Source organism: Megalobrama amblycephala, linkage group LG1 (assembly GCF_018812025.1).
Source record: "Megalobrama amblycephala isolate DHTTF-2021 linkage group LG1, ASM1881202v1, whole genome shotgun sequence".
NCBI classification, from domain to species: Eukaryota; Metazoa; Chordata; class Actinopteri; order Cypriniformes; family Xenocyprididae; genus Megalobrama; species Megalobrama amblycephala.
In genome coordinates this window covers 65,027,111-65,051,935 of record NC_063044.1, presented here as the reverse complement: position 1 = coordinate 65,051,935, position 24,825 = coordinate 65,027,111, and the positions used below count along the sequence as shown (strand labels likewise).

The 24,825-nt window shown below is 44.1% G+C and overlaps 1 protein-coding gene across 1 annotated transcript in view; it reads right to left on the bottom strand.

Annotated features, from left to right (window-relative positions):
* Positions 1 to 951: 951 nt before the first annotated feature.
* Positions 952 to 24,825, bottom strand: part of LOC125279788 — a 31,340-nt gene continuing 7,466 nt past the window's right edge. Inside the window, exons 10-17 of the mRNA XM_048209810.1 lie at positions 23,247 to 23,351; positions 22,858 to 22,935; positions 9,969 to 10,037; positions 5,977 to 6,072; positions 5,693 to 5,791; positions 4,251 to 4,269; positions 4,105 to 4,156; positions 952 to 3,992 (exon numbers count right to left, since the gene is read on the bottom strand). Of these exons, the coding sequence (XP_048065767.1) occupies positions 3,690 to 3,992; positions 4,105 to 4,156; positions 4,251 to 4,269; positions 5,693 to 5,791; positions 5,977 to 6,072; positions 9,969 to 10,037; positions 22,858 to 22,935; positions 23,247 to 23,351 (821 nt within the window). The 3' untranslated portion in view covers positions 952 to 3,689. The remainder of the gene's footprint in view (positions 3,993 to 4,104; positions 4,157 to 4,250; positions 4,270 to 5,692; positions 5,792 to 5,976; positions 6,073 to 9,968; positions 10,038 to 22,857; positions 22,936 to 23,246; positions 23,352 to 24,825) is intronic.

The following is a 24,825-nucleotide window of genomic DNA, read 5'->3' as shown; positions in this document are numbered from 1 at the left end:
AAACTTGTGGTCTCTTATGAAATCAGACAGTAATATAGAGAACTGAACACTTATCAAGCAAAAATCTGTTTTTCATCTGATGAGCTTGAAGACTTTTATAGAAAGCATTCTCACTACATTTATTATTACTGTAATGCAGTCATGAGCAAATCACAAACACATAAACTACCAATTCAGACACTTTACAAACTGGTTTGTTTTAAACATTACATAAATATATTTGCATAGATGTAAATTTGGCACAACCAATTCTGCAACTTCACCTCTAGCGAAAAACAGAAAATAATACTTTGACTTCATACCCTGAGACATTATCAAAAAAAGACAAACATAGATACATTTTTAGCTGGCAAAAAAGGACTCTCTGAGTCATCAAAAGTAGAGGCCGACCGATATGGATTTTTGGGGGCCGATGCCGATGCCGATATTAACTCAAAAAGAGCCGATTTATAAGCCGATATTTTGATTTTGAAAATAAACTGGATATTAGACCCATTTCCTATAAACTACACTTACACAACATTCAATAGCAAAATATCTGCCTGTTCTATGTATGTGGGCTGTATACCATTTTCCAGAAGGGATTATGTTAAAAAAAAGCCTTAGATTACAGTCTCAATGACTAAACAATTGCACATCAAAAGTATATATTTTTTAATGATCAAAAAACAGTCTGGTTTTAAACATTTAACAGTTTTACTTACTTCCAGTTGAAGCTGGTTTTAACAGTCTGTGTGTGTACTGTAAATAAATTATAATACTAAAGTTAAAGTAAAAGAGCTATACCAAACAAATTCAATATTCCACAAAACCATGTCAATGAATTGAAAATAAAATTAAAATAAGTTAAATGGGAAACACTGCAGATATATTTAGAATAAGTTAAACGCTAACGTTATAGTTTGACCTCTTATTAACGTTCGCGCTCTTCCACTGATAAACATGGTATTAGCTTTGTGGGTAATCTAATATAGCAATGCATTAGCGGCTGTAAGTGATGTTACAGAATATTTATAAGTGATAATGATAGGACCGTTAGCTAGAACTACCACACTGTTTTTATATACAGTGTATGAACTAAATCTACAATCATTTCACATGACGAACGACAGACTCACCGTCAAAAGAGTACAACAATACTTTCTTCTGTAGTGGATTTCTGGCGCTGTTGTCAACTGGGGAGTTGCAGAGCTCCCTCTGGTGGGCAAACTATGCAACACTCATAACATGAGTGAAGCATGAGACTCTGTTTCTCATGTTTCATCGGCCGTTATAAACGCCGATGCCGATTTAAATGCAATTAGCTCATATCGGCCGATAATATCGGCCGGCCGATATATCGGTCGGGCTCTAATCAAAAGTAAAAAGTAAAAACAGCCTGTTCATAAAACATGATGCCTGATCACTAATGCAATAACCATATGATGTGCAAAACATGTTCAACTCCTTCATATCTAACTAAAAATACTTAAAGATGAATATTCTCATTTTTTCTAATACATTACATTTACATAGGAGCTGTAATTAAATCTGTTTAAATCAGTTTGATTAGAAACTTAATACTGCCTCAAAAAAGCCTGAATTAGGCTACTTAATTATACAATAACCAATATATAAAAAAAATATCCAAGTAATCTTCAACAAAATGTAACAAATTTTGAAGTCAGTCTCATTTTGTTGCTTTTTACTTCAGAAGAAATGTAGAAGAGTCTGTGGGCCTCATTTATAAAATGCATAGAAAATGTCCTAAGTTTGATCTAGAACATTTCTCAAATGCTCGTAAGTGCGATTCCGAAAAATGAACTCTTGCACATGTGAAATCTATAAATAAAAAAAATTAATTTTGAAATTGTGCGCAGATTAATGTTTTCAGACCTCCGCCTAATAAATATCTTTAGCATATAAAAGAGCCCCATTCAATGTCCAAATTCTTTACAATGGCGAGCGGCTGTAAAAAGAATAGTGATGCCGAAATCAGGTTCCTGTTGGCGGAAGTAGAGGTTTGTGTTACATGCTACATAACTTTAACACTGCAAAAAAAATGCTTTTCTTACTTAGATTTTTTGAAATGTTTCCAGTACAAATGTCTACAAATTCTCAAAATTAAGTGAGTGTTTCCTTAAAACAAGCAAATATATTGGGGTAAGCAATCTTGTTTGGCAGATTACCTTGGTTATGTGATGTTCTCCGTGAGCATCGGTCTAGTCTCAGGGTTGCAGAGAGGAAGTATATAGCGCAAATCTAAAGATCCTACTGATCTAAAGGCTGGTTCACACTGTGCGATTTATAATAGTCCTTTACGATGGTTACTTGTCAGACTGTACGAACATGATCCTCATGTCACACTGTGGGATCTCAGCTGTCATTTATGTCAGACTGCACGACAGTCAAGACGCATTAAAAACGGATGCACGCATGAAAACTTGTCCGGAGTTTTACATCATCAAAACATACACATTCGATGACAGTGATCTGCGTTACACACGGGACTGAAATGGTGGCTAACAACGGCATCTCTATCATTAATTTTGATCACGGCTTGTCTTGAAAAATGACAATTTGACGTTCGTCGTAGGAGAAGTCACACTGGAGGATTGTGCGCCAAATCTTCTGACACTGTCAGAATTTCATCGGAGGTAATATTTGTCGGTCATTAATCGGCTGTCTGTGAACATGTCAAACTAGCGATCAAAGACAACAGATTTTAGGCTAGGATTATAGAAATCTTTTAGGATTTGCAAAATTTGTCTCAGGCGACCAAATCGTGGCCAAAATCGCACAGTGTGAACCAGCCTTAAGCTTCTTTCAGTAACTCCTTTCTTCTTTCTCTACAAATCTCCAATGCTAAAACCACATACTATTACAATAAAATTAATATTCTGACTTTTCAAAACCTTCTCTTCTCTTCATTGCCCTCCTCCACTCCCTCCCACATCAGCTCTTACAGCTGATGACTTTGCCACATTCTTCACACATAAAATAACAACCATCAGTGGCCAAATCTCCACACCACACACTGACAATAACATCTCAACAGAAAACACAAAAACTCTCCCTTCCTTGTCTATGCTCTCTGAGGCAGACATTTCATCCTTTCCAATCACCCTACTACCTGTCCACTTGACCCTATCCCCACTCATCTTTTTCAGGCCACCTCCTCCTCAATTGTTCCTGCACTCAATTACATTATCAGTTCTTCTCTTCACACTGGTACACTGCAAGTAAACGGCACCTTGTGGTGTCATCCCAAGGGGCACAAAATCACTCTCATGGACCTTCTCCGGGTCTGTTCCTGGTGGAATGACCGAGTTTTCAAAAAACTGCTAAAGAAATATCGAGACATATACATTTTTTGTCAACACTTGACCCAGTAATATTAGCACTTACATTTTTATTTATATTTTACTTTTCTTTTTTTGATTTCTATTCTCTTTCTCCATCTATTTGTATAAAATAAAAAAATAAAAACGAGCACTACGAGCACTTTACTAAGGAAACTGTGACATGACATGGCACTTACATACTGTTGTACTCATGTTGATTTGATTGCTTCTACTATTATCATTTGTAAGTCGCTTCGGAGAAAGCATCTGCTAAATGACTAAATGTAAATGTAAGATCAAATGTGCATATGCACGCTTTATAAATGAGGCCCATTGTCTCATTACTGTGTCTGTGAAACAGCAGATTCAGATCGATGCAGATCGATTCTTCTTTTTATAAATCTCTGATACTGTATTCTGTGAAACAGCAGATTCAGGTGCAGACCGATTCTTCTTTTTATAAATCTCTGATACTGTATTCTGTGAAACAGCAGATTCAGGTGCAGACCGATTCTTCTTTTTATAAATCTCTGATACTGTATTCTGTGAAACAGCAGATTCAGGTGCAGACCGATTCTTCTTTTTATAAATCTCTGATACCGTCTTCTGTGAAACAGCAGATTCAGGTGCAGACCGATTCTTCCTTTTATAAATCTTTGATACTATGTTCTGTGATTAAAAAAAGACATTGTTATTTGGCAACTACACATTTGAACTCTATATGAAGATGTCAAAGCTTAGACTGCAGATGAGTTTATATCACACATAATTATTGTGTTACCATGAGTTGAGGGCTGTCTCCTTGATCTGAGTTCCTTTGATTGGTTGTAGATCTGTGTTAGAAACACAATTACAGATTTAACATTGATATATACACAGTTGAATGTACTGTTTATACATAAGAGCTGCACTGAAATCTGAACTTACTCAGTTGTAACAATCTTCCCTGTGTGACAGCAGACATTAGTGAGAGAAAGTTGTTTAAAATGTTAATAATTGATAAAAAACAGAATCACAGCAAGTAAATCACACTCTATAAGGAGTAAATGTTTGTCTCGTTTTACCAGCTGTTAACCCAGGTGAAACAAAGTACACTTCAATAATGTACTTAAAGTGCTCTATTTTCACACACTAATTTTGTACTTAAAAAGTACTAAAGAAGACTTTTTAGTATATTAAAGGTCCCGTTTTTCGTGGTTTTTTGAAGCTTTGATTGTGTTTATAGTGTGCAATATAACATGTGTTCATGTTTCGCTTGTAAAAAAACACAGTATTTTTCACATAATTTACTTATCTGTATACCGCTGTTTCCACTGTCATAAAAACGGGCTGATGACTTCCTTGTTCTATGAAGTCCCTCCTGCAGAAATACGTAACGAGTTCTGATTGTGCCAGCGGTTCCTGTGTTGCGATTCGACAGCAGCTTAGCGTACCCAGAGCCATAGAGATGGCTCTGAGCGCACCTTGCCACGCCTCTTACCATAACGTGTGCTGCACATAGTTTTACATGTGGATTATTGTGGTGTTGTGCCGAATGAACACAAAAGACAATAATTCCCGAGAGACTGAACTCTTTAATCTCCACAAGCAGCGACAGAAAATGTACAACGTTAGCACTCACTCAGAAGAGTACCTCATACGGAAAACAGCCATATACATAAACATAGTCCCCTCTTGTGGCCATTATGTGCACTGCAGTCCAACATTAACTATTGCAGTAAGGATACCACAATTATAATTTTCGGGAACCGAGTTAAACATAAATTGTAACCATTGATCTCTAAGTACAGCGTCCCTGGGAAGGCCAAACAAAGGTGATTGGACTGCGGGATGAAAATAACACCGTTTCGACGACATGGCGACAAACACACTCTACAAACGCAACTCTTGTGTATTCCTGTGGGCGGAGGTTAGTCAAAAAACTGTTTTAGTGACGTCATTAAAGAAGGAAGTAGAGGGATGTAGTCCAAACTGGCCGTTCGATGTAGGCGACTTCTGTTAAATAAAATATCTCGCTTGGCATTGAAATTTGAGCTTTAAAATTTTACAGATTTTATTTATACTCTAACAACAACATTACACACTAACTAAAGTTTGAAACATGGGATCATGAAGAACAGGACCTTTAAGATCATCTTAGGAACATCTAAGTGTACACAACTGTGCTATTTTGAGACACCATGAAATATGAACATAAATGTGCTTTTAACAAATATTTTAATCTCTCTCCCGTCACTATCCTGTCACTTCTGTTCTTTACAATGTAATAAAGGAATAAATGAATGAATAAATAAATAAATAAATAAATAAATAAATAAATAAATGAATGAATGAATGAATGAATGAATGAATGAATGAATGATACTTACAGACAGCATGCATTTGTAGACCTAGCCAATACAAGGCAAAAACACATTCGGAGGGGAAGACAATGACTCTCAAATCCTTCAAGAATCGCTCACCGTTTCCTAAGGATTAAAATGATAGAAGAACATTGAAGAGAAAGGAAGATGCATCAGACATTTGAAAGCAAAATGGCAAAGCATTTTTTAGTAGTTGTATAACTGTTCGGTTTATTTTTAGCATGCTATTTGTATAATTTGTTAAAAAAATCTCTATAATGTATAAGATAATCTTGTAGATATTTACTTACGTGCTTTCAGGATCAGTTCTGCTGTCAGTGTAACAGAGTTCAACAAAACAAGACCAACTGCTCCAAACATGTACATGATTTCATTACAGAGATACACTTTAACAAACACACAAAACAAACACAATTAAATAGTTGCATTACTTAAGCAGATCTCTTTTCTATGTGAAATTATATATATATATATATATATATATATATATATATATATATATATATATATATACACTATGTTGCCAAAAGTATTGGGACAATTGAATTCAGGTGGTTCAACATTGAATTCAGGTGTTTCAATTACAAACCCGATTCCAAAAAAGTTGGGACACTGTACAAATTGTGAATAAAAAAGGAATGCAATAATTTACAAATCTCATAAACTTATATTTTATTCACAATAGAATATAAATAACATATCAAATGTTGAAAGTGAGACATTTTGAAATGTCATGCCAAATAATGGCTCATTTCGGATTTTATGAGAGCTACACATTCCAAAAAAGTAGGTAGCAATAAGAGGCCGGAAAAGTTAAATGTACATATAAGGAACAGCTGGAGGACCAATTTCAACTTATTAGGTCAATTGGCAACATGATTGGGTATAAGAAGAGCCTCTCAGAGTGGCAGTGTCTCTCAGAAGTCAAGATGGGCAGAGGATCACCAATTCCTCCAATGCTGCAGCGAAAAATAGTGGAGCAATATCAGAAAGGAGTTTCTCAGAGAAAAATTGCAAAGAGTTTGAAGTTATCATCATCTACAGTGCATAATATCATCCAAAGATTCAGAGAATCTGGAACAATCTCTGTGCGTAAGGGTCAAGTCCGGAAACCATACTGGATGCCCATAATCTTCGGGCCCTTAGACAGCACTGCATCACATACAGGAATGCTACTATAATGGAAATCACAACATGGGTTTAGGAATATTTCCAGAAAACATTGTCGGTGAACACAATCCACTGTGCCATTCGCCGTTGCCGGCTAAAACTCTATAGGTCAAAAAAGAAGCCTCTAAAAAAGAAGTATCTAAACATGATCCAGAAGCGCAGGCATTTTCTCTGGGCCAAGGCTCATTTAAAATGGACTGTGGCAAAGTGGAAAACTGTTCTGTGGTCAGACAAATCAAAATTTGAAGTTCTGGGACACCATGTCATCCGGACAAAATAGGACAAGGACAACCCAAGTTGTTATCAGCGCTCAGTTCAGAAGCCTGCATCTCTGATGGTATGGGGTTGCATGAGTGCATGTGGCATGGGCAGCTTACACATCTGGAAAGGCACCATCAATGCTGAAAGGTATATCCAAGACCACATACTGCGTCAATTACAACATCATGGCTGCATAGAAGAAGGATCCGGGTACTGAAATGGCCAGCCTGCAGTCCAGATTTTTCACCCATAGAAAACATTTGGCGCATCATAAAGAGGACTTCCATAAGGAGGTACTTCCATGGCCACCGGTGTATAAAATCAAGCACCTTGGCATGCAGACTGAAGTGAAGCGTGATTCGTCACTCCAGAGAATAGTCTCCACTGCTCTAGAGTCCAGTGGTGGCGTGCTTTACACCACTGCATCCGATGTTGGATGGATGAGTCTGGGTTTGGCAGTTGCCAGGACAACAGTTTGGGGATGGCCCCTTCCTGTTCCAACATGACTGCGCACCAGTGCACAAAGCAAGGTCCATAAAGACATGGATGAGTGAGTTTGGTGTGGAGGAACTTGACTGGCCTGCACAGAGTCCTGACCTCAACCCAGTACAACACTTTTGGGATGAATTAGAGCAGATACTGTGAGCCAGGCCTTCTCACCAACATCAGTGCCTGGCCTCAAAAATGTGCTTCTAGAAGAATAGTCAAAAATTCCCATAAACACACTCCTAAACCTCATGGAAATCCTTCCTAGAAGAGTTGAGGCTGTTATAGCTGTAAAGGGTGGGCCAACTCCATATTAAACCCTATGGATTAAGAATGGGATGTCATTAACCCTTTCGCACGTAAGTTTAAAATATTGTGGCTGACCCCCCAGCATGAGTTTTTTAAGGCGACCGTTATTTAGAACGTATCACTTTATGGTTTCCATGGTGACGCGTCATTGCTTGTTATGTGACACACCACAGCACTGTATGAATGATGATATGCTTTCATTTAATTTTTCCTTTTTTATTTAAAATATTCACAAATTTGTTAACTATAGCATGAAATATCTAATATTCCGATTGCCAAATATGTAAAAGTGCATGTGTTTTGCTGTTTAAACACCTTTATAATGATCATGTTAGATGAGCTATATGCTCGATGGGCGCCACCATGTTAGTTTGCGCTGCACAGAGAATCGGATCTGTTGGATTTACAACACGTTAATTTATCCACTTCTCCCGAAATACATGAAAGTAAGTGAGTCGGTGAACTGGGGAAGAATAGAGTAAGCTTTAAAGTTACTTTCACAATGTGTATCTGATATGAATAAAATGTGTCGTCTAATTATAATGGAAAGGGTTGTTATTTCCACTTCTATAGACATCATTGTGTATTTTTCAAACTCTAAATATATTGTTTTGTTAGTACTCATGTGTATTTAAATGTCTGAAACCTAAAATAAACATTATTTGGTTGAAAACACTGCATATATGTAATATATGAAAAGCGCTGCGCGCATCCATCTCTGGTTTAGCGCCAGCCAAAGCGCGCACGCACATTTGAATTTGACAGCTGATCACGTGATACACTGAACGTTCTAATTACACCGGTGTGATCATACGCTCCTGGGACCAGCCAAGACTGATCACACCGGTGTGATTGTACGCGTCAAAGGGTTAAAGTTCATGTGCATGTTCTCCAACCAATACGACCATATAGGTTGTTGGTCACTTCCCCGAAATACGACCCATAGGAGCGTTTACTAAAGTGGTGCCCCTATCGACAACAGGACACTTTCATTTTAATTCATGGGATATGACCCACAGGAACGTTTGCTAAAGTTGTGCCCCTATCGACAACAGGACACTTTCATTTTAATGCATTGTTCCCTTTTATCTGCATCATATTATGGATTTTGCGTAGCTCAATTGGCAGAGCATTGCAATAACAATATGCAATCATGTGATCGTGTGATCATGGGTTCGATCGGGGGAACGCATGTGCTCATAAAGTGTATATGCACTATAAATCACTAAGGTTAGGTTTAGGGATGGGGGGTGTAGTCGTTAATAAAAAATAAAAAAAAAAGAGTTTTGCTAAATGGAAATAAGAGAAATGGTGTAAAAAGTCCACACAGTGCATTTAAATGAACATGTATTTTGATTGGTAATGACAGTCATACGTCATTTCATGATGACAGATGTAACACGACACATTATTTTTATGCCAGTTAGAGGGCGCATGACTTTAAAACCTAAATATAGGTTGTAATAAGGTGCTTGAAAAACGAGGACAGTTTTTTGGAGGACAGTCTCGAAGGCAGGCATCCCAAAACATTTGGCAATATAGTGTACACACACACACATATATATATATATATATATATATATATATATATATATATATATATATATATATATATATATATACACACACACACACACACTATAAAAATTATTCAGACATTTTTGATATATTTTTACTAGTGGGTGCAGGACACTATAGTTCATTTATGTAAGTGAGGATAGCAAAATAAAGTAAACTGTGTCATATTATACCCCAAAATTCTTCATACAGTGAACTACCACTAAAATGTATAAACCATATATATATATATATATATATATATATATATATATATATATATATATATATATATATATATATATATATATATATATATATATATTTATAAGACATTTTTTTTTCTGACCAATTTTAACTCTGAGATCTTGTCATATTTTATTACCATTTTTTAACTATAGCCAATAAGCTGCAATAATGAATGAAATGTTCAAGGTGTCTGAATAAATTTTGGTTTGACTGTATTGACTCATATTAGGATTAAGCTGTAAGTAATTACATGTGTTTGATGCTTTTTGACTCGTCTCATTCTGTTGTCGTCGTTTCTGGACTCTTAAACGTTCTGCCTCTGTTAAAACAAAACTGAAATCTGATTCAAAAGTCTAATGGTTGAGCATGTATGTTGTTGTGGGATCAGTGACAACAGCATATTTCTTTATTGACTAAATTACTGAATGACCTACAAAAAAGAAAAAAAAGAAACAACAACAAAATATACAAAGTTCTGGCATGAAACTCTAATGCGCAGGCTAATAGGTCCTTTAACTCAACCTGCTCGTAATCACATCATTATCTATAGGACACAGATGATTGGCTCCTGCTGTATTAGTTGCCAGTGAGCTTTCGTGCTCAATCTTCAAATACATGAGTAGCATTTGCCTTAGCAGTGCAGCATGCTTCAGAAACCCTCCACCTTCCCCAGCTCCACCTGTATAGATCTGCAACTGGTAATTCATGTACGCTATATTATAGAGCAGCAGCATGTCATACTTGCTCACAGCAGTGTGTCGTGTATGTATTGGCAGTAGCAAATCCCGTACTTACTCTGCAGCAGCAATAATCAACAGCAGCAGCAATAAAAGCAGAAGCAGCGTAGCAGATCTGTTCCGCCAAGACCAAACATATCAACATTGTCATACCCATTACCATGTGATCCTGGAGGCCATCTATCAATCACGTTATCTAATGTGATATTAAAATGTCATTTTGCCACTGGGATTTTCAAAAAGGCACATCCTCAGTGATGCTGTTAGTCTCTTGAAAAAAACAAAAATCTGTTCTATGTAGTATGACAAATAAAAAAATTGCTTTCCATTTTAGATTTTTCCTAAGTCCCCTGGTATTGAGAGAAATTAAAGACAAGGACATCAGAAAAACAAGATTCGAATAAAACAACAAAAATAGAAGTCACTTGAACAAATTTCTCAAAACAGAAGCTCAGAGCTAACTAAACGTGATGAGAACAGAAAGCGCCACATCAACTGTAGCTTCGTCGGTGTCACAGACACGTCAGGTTCCAACATCACCCAATCACAACGCACGCTATCTCCAGAGTACTGATCACCGCCACCTGCACCTCATCACCCCACTCATCAACAGCACTATAAAGCACACACACACACACACACACACACACAGCACTCCATGTCCGGTCTCGTTCGCATATACTTCCTGTTATGCTTACCTCAAGGACTCCTCTTCGTATACTCACCTGTCTCCAGCGTGTCTCCTTCCCTCTGTGTGCCTCGTCTGCTGTGTGGGTGTGTTCCAGCCAGCTCCAAGTAACTCCAGCGATCTCCAAGCTCCAACGTATCTCTACCTGCAACGGAAAGGACAGTAACTATTCCTCATACAACCAGTCTAACATCATCTGCATCCAGTTTACTCACCTGTCTGATATCTCCTGCTCTACTGTGGTCAATAAACTACCTATACCTGTTTACGTCTGTGTCTGCCTCCTGTGTACCGTAACAGAAGACCGGACCAACACCGCAGACCCAGTATGAGCCAGCCGGATCCCTTTCAAGACCTGGTGGATGCGCTTCGGCGAACTCTCACCATCAATCCACCACCGCCATCTCCAGTCACTGTCCCTTCACCTGCACCAGTGAACACCACCACCAATGCCAGTAGTTCTCCTTCACTACCGCCGTACGCCAGTCCCATGGCCAAACCGGCGCCCTACTCAGGATCGGCGGAGGATTGCAGCAGATTTCTGCTGCAATGCACACTGGTCCTGGAGATGCAGCCGCACCTGTACCCGAGTGAGACATCCAAAATTGCATTCATCATTTCTCAGCTCAGCGGCAAAGCATTGAAGTGGGCCGATTCCATCTGGTCCCAGCGGGGCACTGTAACCCAATCCTACTCGGCGTTTATTTCCCACTTCCGGGAGGTGTTCGGGAAACCGATCACAGATTCGTCTGCTGGTGAGAAACTCTATAATTTGAAACAAGGATCAATGTCTATTTACGATTAAGTTTTGCACTTCAGAACGCTTGCAGCACTCAGCGGATGGAATGAACAAGCCCTGATAACAACATATCGTCAAGGATTAGAACCTCGGGTACGGCTGCATTTCGCTGCATGCGAGGACTCCATCGGCCTCGAAAAGTTCATCCAGCTCTCCATTCGCTGCGCCACTCGCATGCAAGCGTGCATCCAAGAGCACCAGGACCAGTCACTTCCCAACATGCTCCTCTGCCGATCCGAACCCGTCAGCACTCCAGAACCAGCCCAAGAGCCCATGGATGTTGAAAACTCACGTCTATCCTCAGAAGAGCGCCGCCGTCGGCTGACCCTGCATCTCTGTCTGTACTGTGGAGGTCCTGGGCATGTGATTGCAGCATGCCCCACACGCCCACCTCGACCCATGGTGAGTGCCATCATTCCTGCTTCTCATAAAATGAAACCACTCACCACTGTCGTCAATCTTACTGCCGCTACTGTCTCCCTTTCAGTGGTCGCGCTCCTCGACTCAGGGTCAGCCGGCAACTTCGTCTCCGGCGCCATCTGCCGGCAGCTACGTCTCAAGACCTCTCCGTCTCCGACAATCTACAAGATCAACTCAATAACTGGCAAACCCCTGAGTCGTAAGCGCGTCCGCACCGTGGCAGGACCAGTAACACTCCAAGTTGGTTTACTACATCAAGAGGAGATACATCTGCTGGTTCTGGAGGATTCCACCGCTGACGTGGTTCTAGGGCGCCCCTGGTTGGAGCAGCACAACCCAACCATCTCCTGGAAAACGGGCAAAATCCTGAAGTGGGGCGACACCTGTTTCTCTCGCTGTCTGGCTGAACTTCCTGTTCCATCATCTCCTTCGCCTGATCTCTCTCTCTGCGCCACTTCCATCGAGAGTCCAGTCGAACAACGCTCCTTCGACATCCCCAAGTGTTACGCCCCCTTCAGCGATGTCTTCTGCCCGCAACGGGCTTCCAAGTTGCCTCCACACCGGCCATGGGACTGTGCCATCGACCTGCTTCCGGGTGAACCAGTGCCAAAGGGTAAGATATACCCACTTTCCATCCCGGAGGAGAAGGCCATGGAGGATTACATCAAGGAAGCCCTCGCCCAAGGTTACATCAGGCCGTCTACTTCCCCTGCTGCTTCCAGCTTCTTCTTTGTGGCTAAAAAGGACGGAGGCTTGCGGCCATGCATCGACTATCACTCACTCAACAAGATTACCGTCAAGTTCAGATATCCCCTTCCTCTCGTCCCAGCGGCCCTGGAACATCTCCGTGGTGCCACTGTGTTTACGAAACTGGACCTCCGCAGCGCATACAACCTCATCCGGATACGTGAGGGGGACGAGTGGAAGACCGCCTTCATCACCCCTACTGGCCACTACGAATACCTGGTGATGCCGTATGGCCTGGTCAACGCCCCCTCCGTATTCCAGGACTTCATACATGAGGTGCTCCGGGAGTTTCTCCATCGCTTCGTCCTAGTGTACATCGACGACATACTCATATACTCCCGGAGCCAGGCCGAACATCGCCAACACGTTGCGGAGGTCCTCACCCGTCTTCGGCAATACAACCTGTTCCTCAAGGCAGAGAAGTGCTCCTTCCATCAACCCTCCGTCTCATTCCTTGGGTACAACATAGACCACAGTGGCATCCGGATGGACGAGAGGAAGGTGGAATCCATCACCAACTGGCCAGAACCCACTACCATCAAAGAGTTACAACGCTTCCTTGGATTCTCCAACTTCTACAGACGGTTCATCAAAGGTTACAGTTCCATCACCCATCCACTTACCAGCCTGCTCCGTGATAAGCCCAAGTCTCTGTCCTGGAACTCGGCAGCCACCAACGCCTTCAACCACCTTAAAGAAGCCTTCACCACCGCTCCCTTGCTCGTCCATCCTGATCCAGAGAAGCAGTTCATCGTTGAAGTGGACGCCTCGACCACTGGAGTGGGAGCGGTGTTATCGCAGCAGCAGGGGACGCCAAGTAGACTCCATCCATGCGCCTTCTCCCGCAAGCTCAGCCCGGCGGAAGTCAACTACTCCATCGGTGACAGGGAACTTCTTGCTGTTAAGCTTGCCTTGGAAGAGACAAGGCATTGGCTGGAGGGAGCCAAACATGCGTTCCTGGTGCTAACAGACCACAAGAACCTCGAATATCTTCGGTCAGCGAAAAGACTAAAACCAAGACAAGCTCGCTGGGCCATGTTCTTCTCCCGATTCAATTATACCATCTCCTACCGTCCAGGTACCAAAAATGTCAAAGCTGACACTCTCTCTCGTCTCCATGCTCCTGAGGGAAAGACCGAAGAACCTGAACCTATCATTCCGAGCTCTCTCATCGTGAGTCCTATTACCTGGTCAGAGGAGACTATCCCCTCCTCCAATGCCTCCACGAACCCTCCGCCGGGCTGTCCACCCGGCTTGCTGTACATCACTCGGACACGACGCACTCCAACCATTCACTCAGCTCACACGTCACTTGGCACTGGTCACCCGGGGGTCAATGAAACCCTCTTGTTGCTTAAAGAACGCTTCTGGTGGCCAGGGATGGCTTCAGATGTCAGAAGGTACATGCAGGGCTGTCGGGAGTGCGCCATCTCCAAAAGTCCTCGTCATCTGCCGGCTGGGAAACTCCTTCCGCTGTCCGTTCCAGATCGACCATGGTCACACCTAGGAGTGGACTTCATCACTGATCTCCCTGTCTCAGAAGGAAATACCACCATCCTAGTCGTTGTGGACTGTTTCTCAAAGTCTTGCCGTCTAATTCCACTCCCAGGATTACCCACTGCCATGGAGACCGCCGAAATACTCTTCAACCAAGTGTTCAGATATTTCGGAATACCAGAAGACATAGTCTCTGACAGAAGACCTCAGTTCATATCCAGAGTGTGGAGATCGTTTCACTCCCTCCTAGGTGTGGCCGTCAGCCTGACTTCCGGATACCATCCACAGTCCAACGGGCAGATGGAAAGGAAGGTTCAGGAGATTGGCCGCTTCCTCCGTACCTTCTGTCATGACCACCAGGACTCTTGGAACCAGTTCCTGGGTTGGGCCGAGTACGCCCAAAACTCTCTCCGGCAGTCGACTACAGGACTCACACCATTCCAGTGCGTACTCGGCTACCAACCCCCACTGTTCCCCTGGACCGGGGAACCCTCCAATGTTAGTGGATTACTGGTTCCGAGAGAGCGAGAGGGTCTGGGACTCAGCACACCATCAGCTGCAACGAGCCCTGCGCAGACGCAGGATGACAGCTGACAACCTTCGACGCTCCAACACTCCAGTCTTCCAGCCTGGTCAGATGGTTTGGCTGTCCACCCGGGATGTCAGACTGCGTCTGCCCTGCAGAAAGCTGAGTCCCAGGTTCATTGGCCCATTCCCCATCGTCAAGCAGGTCAACCCAGTCACCTACCAACTCCAACTCCCACAAGGGTATCGTATTCACCCCACTTTCCATGTGTCACTGCTTAAAGCTCACCACCCTTCTGTTCTTCCCACAGGACCTGACGTGGCTCCCGCCGAACCCCCCCTTCCACTCATCCTGGAGGACGGAGCTGCGTATGAGGTTCATGAGATCTTGGACTCCCGGCGTCGTGGTGGTCAGTTGGAATATTTAGTGGACTGGGAAGGATACTGCCCCGAGGAACGCTCCTGGGTCCCAAGAAACGACATCCTGGATCCCAGCTTACTCCAGACTTTCCACGACAGTCACCCTGATAAACCGGCACCGCGGGGAAGAGGACGACCACCACGGCGTCGGGGTCCTCGGCCCTCTGGTGTGGGCCTTGGAGGGGGGGTACTGTCACAGACATGTCAGGTTCCAACATCACCCAATCACAACGCACGCTATCTCCAGAGTACTGATCACCGCCACCTGCACCTCATCACCCCACTCATCAACAGCATTATAAAGCACACACACACACAGCACTCTATGTCGGTCTCGTTCGTATATACTTCCTGTTATGCTTACCTCAAGGACTCCTCTTCGTATACTCACCTGTCTCCAGCGTGTCTCCTTCCCTCTGTGTGCCTCGTCTGCTGTGTGGGTGTGTTCCAGCCAGCTCCAAGTAACTCCAGCGATCTCCAAGCTCCAACGTATCTCTACCTGCAACGGAAAGGACAGTAACTATTCCTCATGCAACCAGTCTAACATCATCTGCATCCAGTTTACTCTCCTGTCTGATATCTCCTGCTCTACTGTGGTCAATAAACTACCTATACCTGTTTACGTCTGTGTCTGCCTCCTGTGTACCGTAACAGTCGGTATAAACGGACGGACTAAGGACATTAGCTATCAAATGAAAATATGGTCACATGAAAATGGTCTTGAACAAAAAGGACAATGTGCACAAAAGCACCATTTTTAAATTGAATTTAACACAAAAAGGTGGCGAAGAACAGAAATGTTTGTTTTTATAAACAAGCATGTACCTTATCTCAAAGTTGAGATAATTCACCCTGATGGAAAAATTTCTTTTTTTTTTTCTCCACAAAGGCACAACCAGCAACAAATTAAGCAATCTCTGCTTTCTGTGCTTCATCTACTAATGGCCACTTTCTCTGTTGGCCTTGCAAAAATCCTCTCTGAAACGCAAGCCGTTTTCCTGTAGATAAGCAGAGTTTTTGGCCGCTGCCCACACTGCTGCCCTGTGTAGATGTGAAGAGAACTGGATGATTACACCCCGGGCAGAGTTCATTTTCTTCACACCAACACAATGCACAGTGTCAGTCACATCCAGGACACAATCAGTGTGTTCTGGCAGTAGTTTCTGACAAATGCAAACCACATCTTTCCTTACATTTTTCTCATCTACATTTTCTGGCACACTGTGTAATTTCAGATTCCAGCATCTAGAGTACAGCTCCAATTCAGTGATGTGTGACTCCAATGCAGTGATCGATTACTCTCTTTCAACAGTGATGACTCGACTTGAGAAACGTCTAGGTTACGTATGTAACCCTCGTTCCCTGAAGGAGGGAACAGAGATGTTACGTCAGAGACTGATGAAATGGGGTCTCGCCCGAGAGCCCAATCACCTTCGAGTGTAACAAAACAAGCCAATGATACGAAGAGTATCTTGGTCTGCGGAATTTGCATGCAAAAGCTCCGCCCCACACTGTGGGTATATAAGGAGCAGCGTGAGCAACTCGCATTCAAGTCTTCACTGAGGAGCCGAGCCAAGTGACCCGGCCGCTCAGCAGAACAGTAATTGTGGCAAGGGGATGTAACGTCTCCGTTCCCTCCTTCAGGGAACGAGGGTTATATAAATAACCTAGACACTTTGACGTTACGTCAGAGACTGACGAAATGGGGTCCCTACTAAAACGCCACAATAGCTGTCTTCCAGTGTGATAATAGTACCTTGCCATGGGAGCACGATAGGAGCACGATAGAAGGACCATACACACAGAGCACACTGGGTAGCATATCCGAGGAGTATGCTAACAGGCTGCCTACTCGTGGAGGTCTTACAGAAGTACCAGCATAGCGGTGATAACTGAGGTAACCAGCCCGCAGGGTGGAATTACACATCAGAATAGCAAGTGGCTTGTTAGGGGAAGACACATGCTCCAAAGGAGACTCCAAAGGACCCAGAGGGGAATGACAACACATTGGGGCACCTAGTCTAATGCAGGGGCTGACCGGAGGGGCAAGCCCACAAGCTTAGACCTTGACAGTGCTGGAGGAACCCAGGGTTCAACAGGAACTCAACTGAGAATGGCGCACGTATCCAGTCTGAGAGTGGAATGGCGCAGCAAGCGAATGACACAGAGCAGATCCAGCTACTGGCCCGAAAGGGCGAGTATACAAGAGGATAACGGCTCTACACGAAGATTATAAAATCTCACAAATGTGTTAGGTGTCACCCAGCCCGCAGCTCTACAAATATCTGTCACCAATGCCCAAGAGGAGGCTACACTCCTAGTTGAGTGAGCCCTCACTCTCAGGGGGCATGGCGGGTCCTGAGCCTGGTAGGCTACGACAATAGCATCCCCTAACCAGTGGGCTAGCCTCTGCTTGGAGACAGCCTTCCCCTTCTGCTGACCTCCATAACAGACAAAGAGCTGGTCTGAAGTCATGAAGCACTGAGTTCTGTCTACGTAAGTGCGGAGTGCATGTACTGGACAGAGCGGTGCCAGAGCTGGGTCTGCCTCCTCCAGGGGCAGCGCTTGCAAGTTCACCACCTGATCCCTGAACGGGTTGGTGGGAACTTTGGGCACGTATCCGAGCCGGGGTCTCAGGATAACATGAGAGTCATCCGGCCCGAATTCTAGGCACGCTTCGTCAATAGAGAAAGCCTGCAGGTCCCCAACCCTCTTAATTGAAGCCAATGCCGTCAGGAGCGCAGTCTTCAAAGATAGAAACTTTAGCTCAACCGAAAGCAAAGGTTCAAAGGGAGCTCTCTGAAGAGCAGATAAAACCAGAGAGAGGTCCCAAGAGGGAATTTGTGAGGGACGGGGAGAAAAAAATCCTCCTTGCCCCCCTCAGGAACCTGACGACCAGGTCGTGCTTCCCCAAAGACCTACCTTCAACAAGGTCGTGGTGGGCAGCCATAGCAGCCACATAGACCTTAAGGGTGGAAGGAGACAGCCTTCGATCCAACCCTTCTTGAAGAAAGGAAAGCACGGACCCAACCGGACATGTCCAGGGGTTCTCATTCCTGGAAGAACACCAGGTGATGAAGAGGTTCCACTTCAGTGCATAAACCTGTCTAGTAGACGAGGCTTGTGCCGAAGTGATGGTAGCTACCACCTGAGGTGGTAAGGTACCTAACCCGACCGCGTCCCGTCCAGGGACCACACATGTAGTCTCCAAAGATCTGGATGCGGGTGCCAGAGAGTGCCCCGTCTCTGAGAAAGAAGGTCCTTCCTCAGAGGAATCGGCCAGGGAGAGACTGTCGCAAGGAGCATCAGTTCGGAGAACCAGGTCTGGCCTGGCCAATAAGGGGCGACCATTAGGACCTGCTCCTTGTCCTCCCTGATCTTGCACAGAGTTTGTGCAAGGAGGCTCACTGGGGGAAACACATACTTGTGTAGACCCTGCGGCCAGCTGTGCGCCAGCGCATCTGACCCGAGAGTGCCCTTGGTCAGGGAATAAAACAACTGGCAATGGGCATTGTCTGGAGAGGCAAACAGATCTAACTGAGCGTCTCCGAACCGTTCCCATATCAGCTGGACCGCTTGGGGATGGAGTCTCCATTCCCCGGGGCAGGACTGCTGTTGTGAAAGCTCGTCAGCTGCATGATTGAGTCGGCCCGGAATGTGAATGGCACGAAGCGACTTCAGATGCTTCTGACTCCATAAGAGGAGATGGCGAGCGAGTTGTGACATACGGCGAGAGCGTAGACCACCCTGACGGTTGATGTACGCTACGGTCGCCATATTGTCCGTATGGACCAGCACATGCTTGTCTCTCAGCAGGGCCTTGAAGCGGTGCAGAGCAAGCCGTACTGCTAGCAACTCAAGGCAATTGACATGCCACTGAAGTTGGGGTCCTGTCCAGGAACCCGACGCAGCATGACTGTTGCACATGGCACCCCAACCTGTAGCAGAGGCATACAACAACATGCCTGGACACTGGTTCCAGGGGAACTCCAGCCTGAAAAAACACCAAGTCCCGCCATGTGGAGAGAGTCAAATGGCAGGCCGGAGTGATGGTCACCCGAAGCGTACCTTGTTACCATGCCCATCTCGGGACTCGGCCGTGAAGCCAATGCTGAAGCGGTCTCATATGGAGCAACCCCAGCGGAATAACTGCCGCTGCGGAGGCCATATGCCCCAGGAGCCTCTGAAAAAGTTTCAGTGGGACCACTGTTTTGCCGTTGAACTGATTCAGGCAACTCAGCAGAGACTGCGCGCGCTCGCTCGTAAGCTGTGTGTACATGGCGACCGAGTCTATTACTGAGAAAAGAGATCTTCTGCACGGGGGAGAGTTTGCTCTTTTCCCAGTTGACCCGAAGGCCCAGACGGGCGAGGTGTCTGAGCACTAGATCCCTGTGCTTGCACAACCGCTCTTGAGAGTGTGCTAGAATCAGCCAGTCGTTGAGGTAATTGAGGATACGGACACCTTGGACCCTGAGGAGAGCAAGAGCTCCCTCCTCGACCTTCGTGAAGACGCGGAGAGACAGGGCCAACCCGAACGGGAGAACCTTGTACTGAAATGCCTGCCCCTCGAAAGCAAACCGAAGAAACGGTCTGTGTCGAGGAAGAATGGAGACATGAAAGTATGCGTCCTTCAGGTCGATCGCTGCAAACCTCAACATCTTGAACGGGAGTCTGTGAAGAGCCTGGTTCAAGGCCCGAAGGTCCAGAATTGGCCATAACCCACCTGTGTTCTTGTGTACTATGAAGTACGGGCTATAAAACCCTGACTTCATCTCGGCTGGAGGGACCGGCTCTATCGCACCCTTTGCCAAAAGAGTAGCAATCTCCGAACGCATGACAGGGGCATCCTTGCCCACCATCGTAGCGCGGACCCCACGGAATCTGGGGGGACGCCGAGCGAACTGAATCGCATAGCCGAGCCTGATCGTTCGAATGAGCCAGCGGGACAGGTTGGGTAGCTCTAACCAAGCACCCAGGAACCGTGCCAGTGGGGTCAGAGGAACCACAGGTGTACCCTCGGTGGGGCAGCGATACGGAACAGACGTCCCTGGTATGGGAGGCACATCGTCCCGTAATGAGGGTTGCGTCTGGAACTGTGGAGTGACAGAGGGGGCTCCGTGAGAAGGCAAAGCGTTCTCGGGCCGGCTCTAAAGAGGAAAGGAGGGGAGAGGAAGAGAGTGTAGCGGAACAATAGAGCACACTGTCAACCGTGCCCTCTTGGGACCCGGAGGTAGAGGAAACAGCTCTTTCTGTGAAGATATGGGTACCACTGGCAGAGCCAGTGGCGAAGATGGAAGGGTTCTCCCCCGGCCCTCCTGCGGGGGAAGGAGCGTCCCTGCTACCGTCTCCTGAAGAGCTGTCATCTCTGACTCCGGGTCGCCTGTCTCAGGAACACCGCTTCTTGGCCTGACGCTTGGCAGGTGGAGGGGCGGAAACGGGCTGTGCCGCCTTCCCGCAGCTATCTCCTCGCTGCGGCCGGGGTGGAGGCTGCTGCTGTGGCCGAGCGGGAGCGGAGGGGACCGTGGGAGGGGACCGTGGGAGGGTGGCCTCGGCGACGAGCAGCCTGAGGCACCTGAACCGGTGGAGGTGTAGGAGCAGCAGCTGGCCGCTGGGGCAGGATATGGCTGATTGCCTCAGACTGTCTCTGAGCGGCTGAGAATTGGTGGGCAACAACCTCGACCGCATCACCGAAAAGGCCAGCCTGAGAGACAGGGGAGTTTAGGAGCTGAGAACGGTCTGACTCCCTCACGTCTGCCAGGTTCAGCCATAGGTGACACTCCTGGACCACCAAAGTGGACATCATCTGACCAATTGTGTATGTAAGCCTTGGCCACAAACGTGGACGAGAACTTACAGGCCTTGGACGGGAGCTTGGGATCACCGTGCCACGTAGAGGCGCTCGGAGGACACAACTGCATCGCAACCGAGCGCTCCACAGTGGGTACCCCAGCATACCCTTTGGCCGCCCCGCCATCGAGGGAGGTGAAGGCAACATGAGACAGCGATCATGGCCATCAAGAGGAGCCATATAACGACCGCACCCAGAAACACATGGGCGGTACAACATCTTAAAAAAGACGCGACCTCTAAACCCGTGAAGCTCTTTCAGAGAAACACTCTTTTAGTACTGAAGCGCTCAGGGGAAACAGGCAAGGCAGGAACACTGAAATCCGCTGAAATGCGCCGTCACACCAGTACTGCAGACTGAAGGCAACGATGTGCTCGGCTCCGAAGCGAAAGCTTGAATGCGAGTTGCTCGTGCTGCTCCTTATATACCCACAGTGTGGGGCGGAGCTTGCGCATGCAAATTCCGCAGACCAAGATACTCTTCGTATCATTGGCTCGTTTTGTTACACTCGAAGGTGATTGGGCTCTCGGGCGAGACCCCATTTCGTCAGTCTCTGACGTAACGTCAAAGTGACCGACTGAAAGGGAACTTTGGTTTTCACCTCATTCACATCATTACACACGGAGTTCAGCTTTTCTCTCAATCCGGCAATGTGAGAAGTGTTGACAGCAACCATTGACTCCAGTTTATCAGACCTCAGGTTAATGACCTCACAGATTTTCGAAATAATGTCGTCAGCAGACTCACCTCGGCCTTTCTTTGAAGGAGACTTCAAAGGAGTACAAGGGAGTGAGGGGAAATCTTCTACAGACATCACCAAAAATTCCACTTTCTCTTCAGGTCCATAGTAATCGTGACAACTGTCGACAAGGACATTATGGGCAGTAGCAGAGCTGGCTGGTGCCTCCATGTCAGCAGCCAATTCTTTCTTCTTCATCACAAAATTCTTTCTTAAACGACATTTTTTCTTAAACATGAGCAGACTACAGCAGACGATTATCACTTAACATCCAAATAGGGCGCAGACTGAAAGTGAAAAGTCAGTTTTTTTAATGGGCCCTAGGTCTCAACACTTGTGCTCATGGTGACATCTTGCGCGCTCCTGTCGGTGGAGACCACATGTCCCAAGATTCTGCTCTGAATCTTGGCGTCATCAAGCTACGCCATTAATTTATATAGGCTTCTAGCGACCTCTAGTGCACCTTTAAATAATTAAAAAAGTCTAAAGGGTATATCGGCTTTATGTAACATAAATTTTCCTTATAATAATATAAATAATATTTTATATGTTTTACATAAACAGCATTGTTTTAAAGCTTTAGTTAGTTAATTTGCATATATAAAACATCACAGTGATCTAATTTCTTCTTCTCATCATCATATTTTTATGCTATTTTTTATTTACAGATTGGGATAGTAAAGGACACTATGAGCATTGTAAAATGTGATGGATAATACCTGGTACATGGCTGTCAAAGTACACTATCATCTTCAGAACTTCAATAAATACAATGACGCAGGTCCATCCCACACACTCTGTTGATTAAAACAAGCACTTTTGATCAGCACAAAACAATTTTAGTGTATTCTAAATGTAAACCTTAATATATATATATATATATATATATATATATATATATATATATATATATATATATATATATATATATATATATATATATACACATTTGTCCTTGCATCAAAGCAAACAAATATGATTTCCCACATAAATCTACTTAAAAAAAAAAAAAAAAAACTTTAAGAAAGTGTTTTGTTTGTTTGTTTGTTTGTTTTTTAGATGAAAAGGGGAAATTATTAAAAATTAAAAATAAAGGAAAGTAATATACCTTTCTCCATTTCCAGTATGGTTAGATTAATATAAATCACAAGGATGATATCCAGGAGTGTTATTGTTATTATCCACAATAATGTTATCCATCTTAGGCAGAGACCTGTGAATGAAAAGATTACCTTCTGAATTCATAAACTCTCACAGGTCACATACTAGAACTGATCTCAAATCTGATACAGATCAATGGAGTAGAGTCAACATGAAATCAAATTTTACACAATTGATGTACTTAAAGGGTTAATTCACCCAAAAATGAAAATTCTGTCATTTATTACTCACCCTCATGTTGTTCTAGACCCATAAGCCCACCATGGCTCAGTGAGGCCTCTATTGCCAGCAAGATAATTAACAGTTTCAGATGCCCAGAAAGCTACAAAAGACATATTTAAAATATGTGACTTCTGTGGTTCAACCACAGTGGCAGTTTGATACATGCTCCGAACCACTGATTTGAAACAAAAGATTTGTTAAGCTTCAAAGCTCCTTGAAGCAGTTTGCTGAAATCGTCCATCAATAGATATTGTTGAATAGTCACAGAAAGTATTCTCATCACTTAATAACATTAAGATAGAACCACTGTAGTCACATGAACTGTTTTAAATACGTCTTTTGTACCTCTCTGAGCTTTGAAAGTGTTAATTATCTTGCTGACAATGCAGAACTCACTGAGCCATCAGATTTTATGAAAAATATCTTAATTTATGTTCTGAAGAAGAACAAAGGTCTTACGGGTGTGGAATGACATGAGGGTAATTAATGACAGAATTTTCATTTTTGGGTGAACTAATCCTTTAATGCATATTATTGGTCTTATTGTGAACAATTCATCTGTGCATTTCTTTAAGCCGGGGACACATTTACCGACTAGCTAAAACATTCTAAAGGCCTGTACACACCCAGACGAATATCTCACATGTTTATTACCAGCGTTTTTCGAGACGTTTTTTGTGTTCATACTCATAATGTGCAAATATTAACATGCAAATTCACTCCCTGACAGTATGTGGTGCTTGTGCTGAACGGTAGTGGAAATAAACATATTTATAATATTAATAAAGTTAAAGAAGATACAAAATGCAGATATTAAATTGCATATATGACATATGAGAGATGGTAGTCAGAAACTGTAGTGCAAATAAACATATTTATGAAATAGACATTCTCAACTATATTTCTTGAATGTAAAAGAAAAAAACAAACAAACAAACAAACAAACAGAGCACATATGTGTGCATCTCAGTCAGCTCCCTAGTTCAGTAGTCAGGGCACTGATCAGGGATTTGGCCATGTTCATTTACACGGTATTCTGATACAAGAGCTAGGAAGCTAGGGAGCTGATTGAGACGCAGGGATAGTTTGGAGGGGTCTTCCTCATCTACTTATTTTCTCTTCGTCATCTTGGTATCAATGTGTGCTCGGCAAGACCGTTTTGTGCTTGAGTGCCACCAAGTCGTGTTTTACTGAAAGTTCAGCATCTTCAGGCATGTGAACAAAAGCTCCACTCTCATTGGTCTGCCAGTTTTTACCGAGGCGTTTTAAAAAAAATTATGCTTCGCGTTGGTGTGTGTAACGAC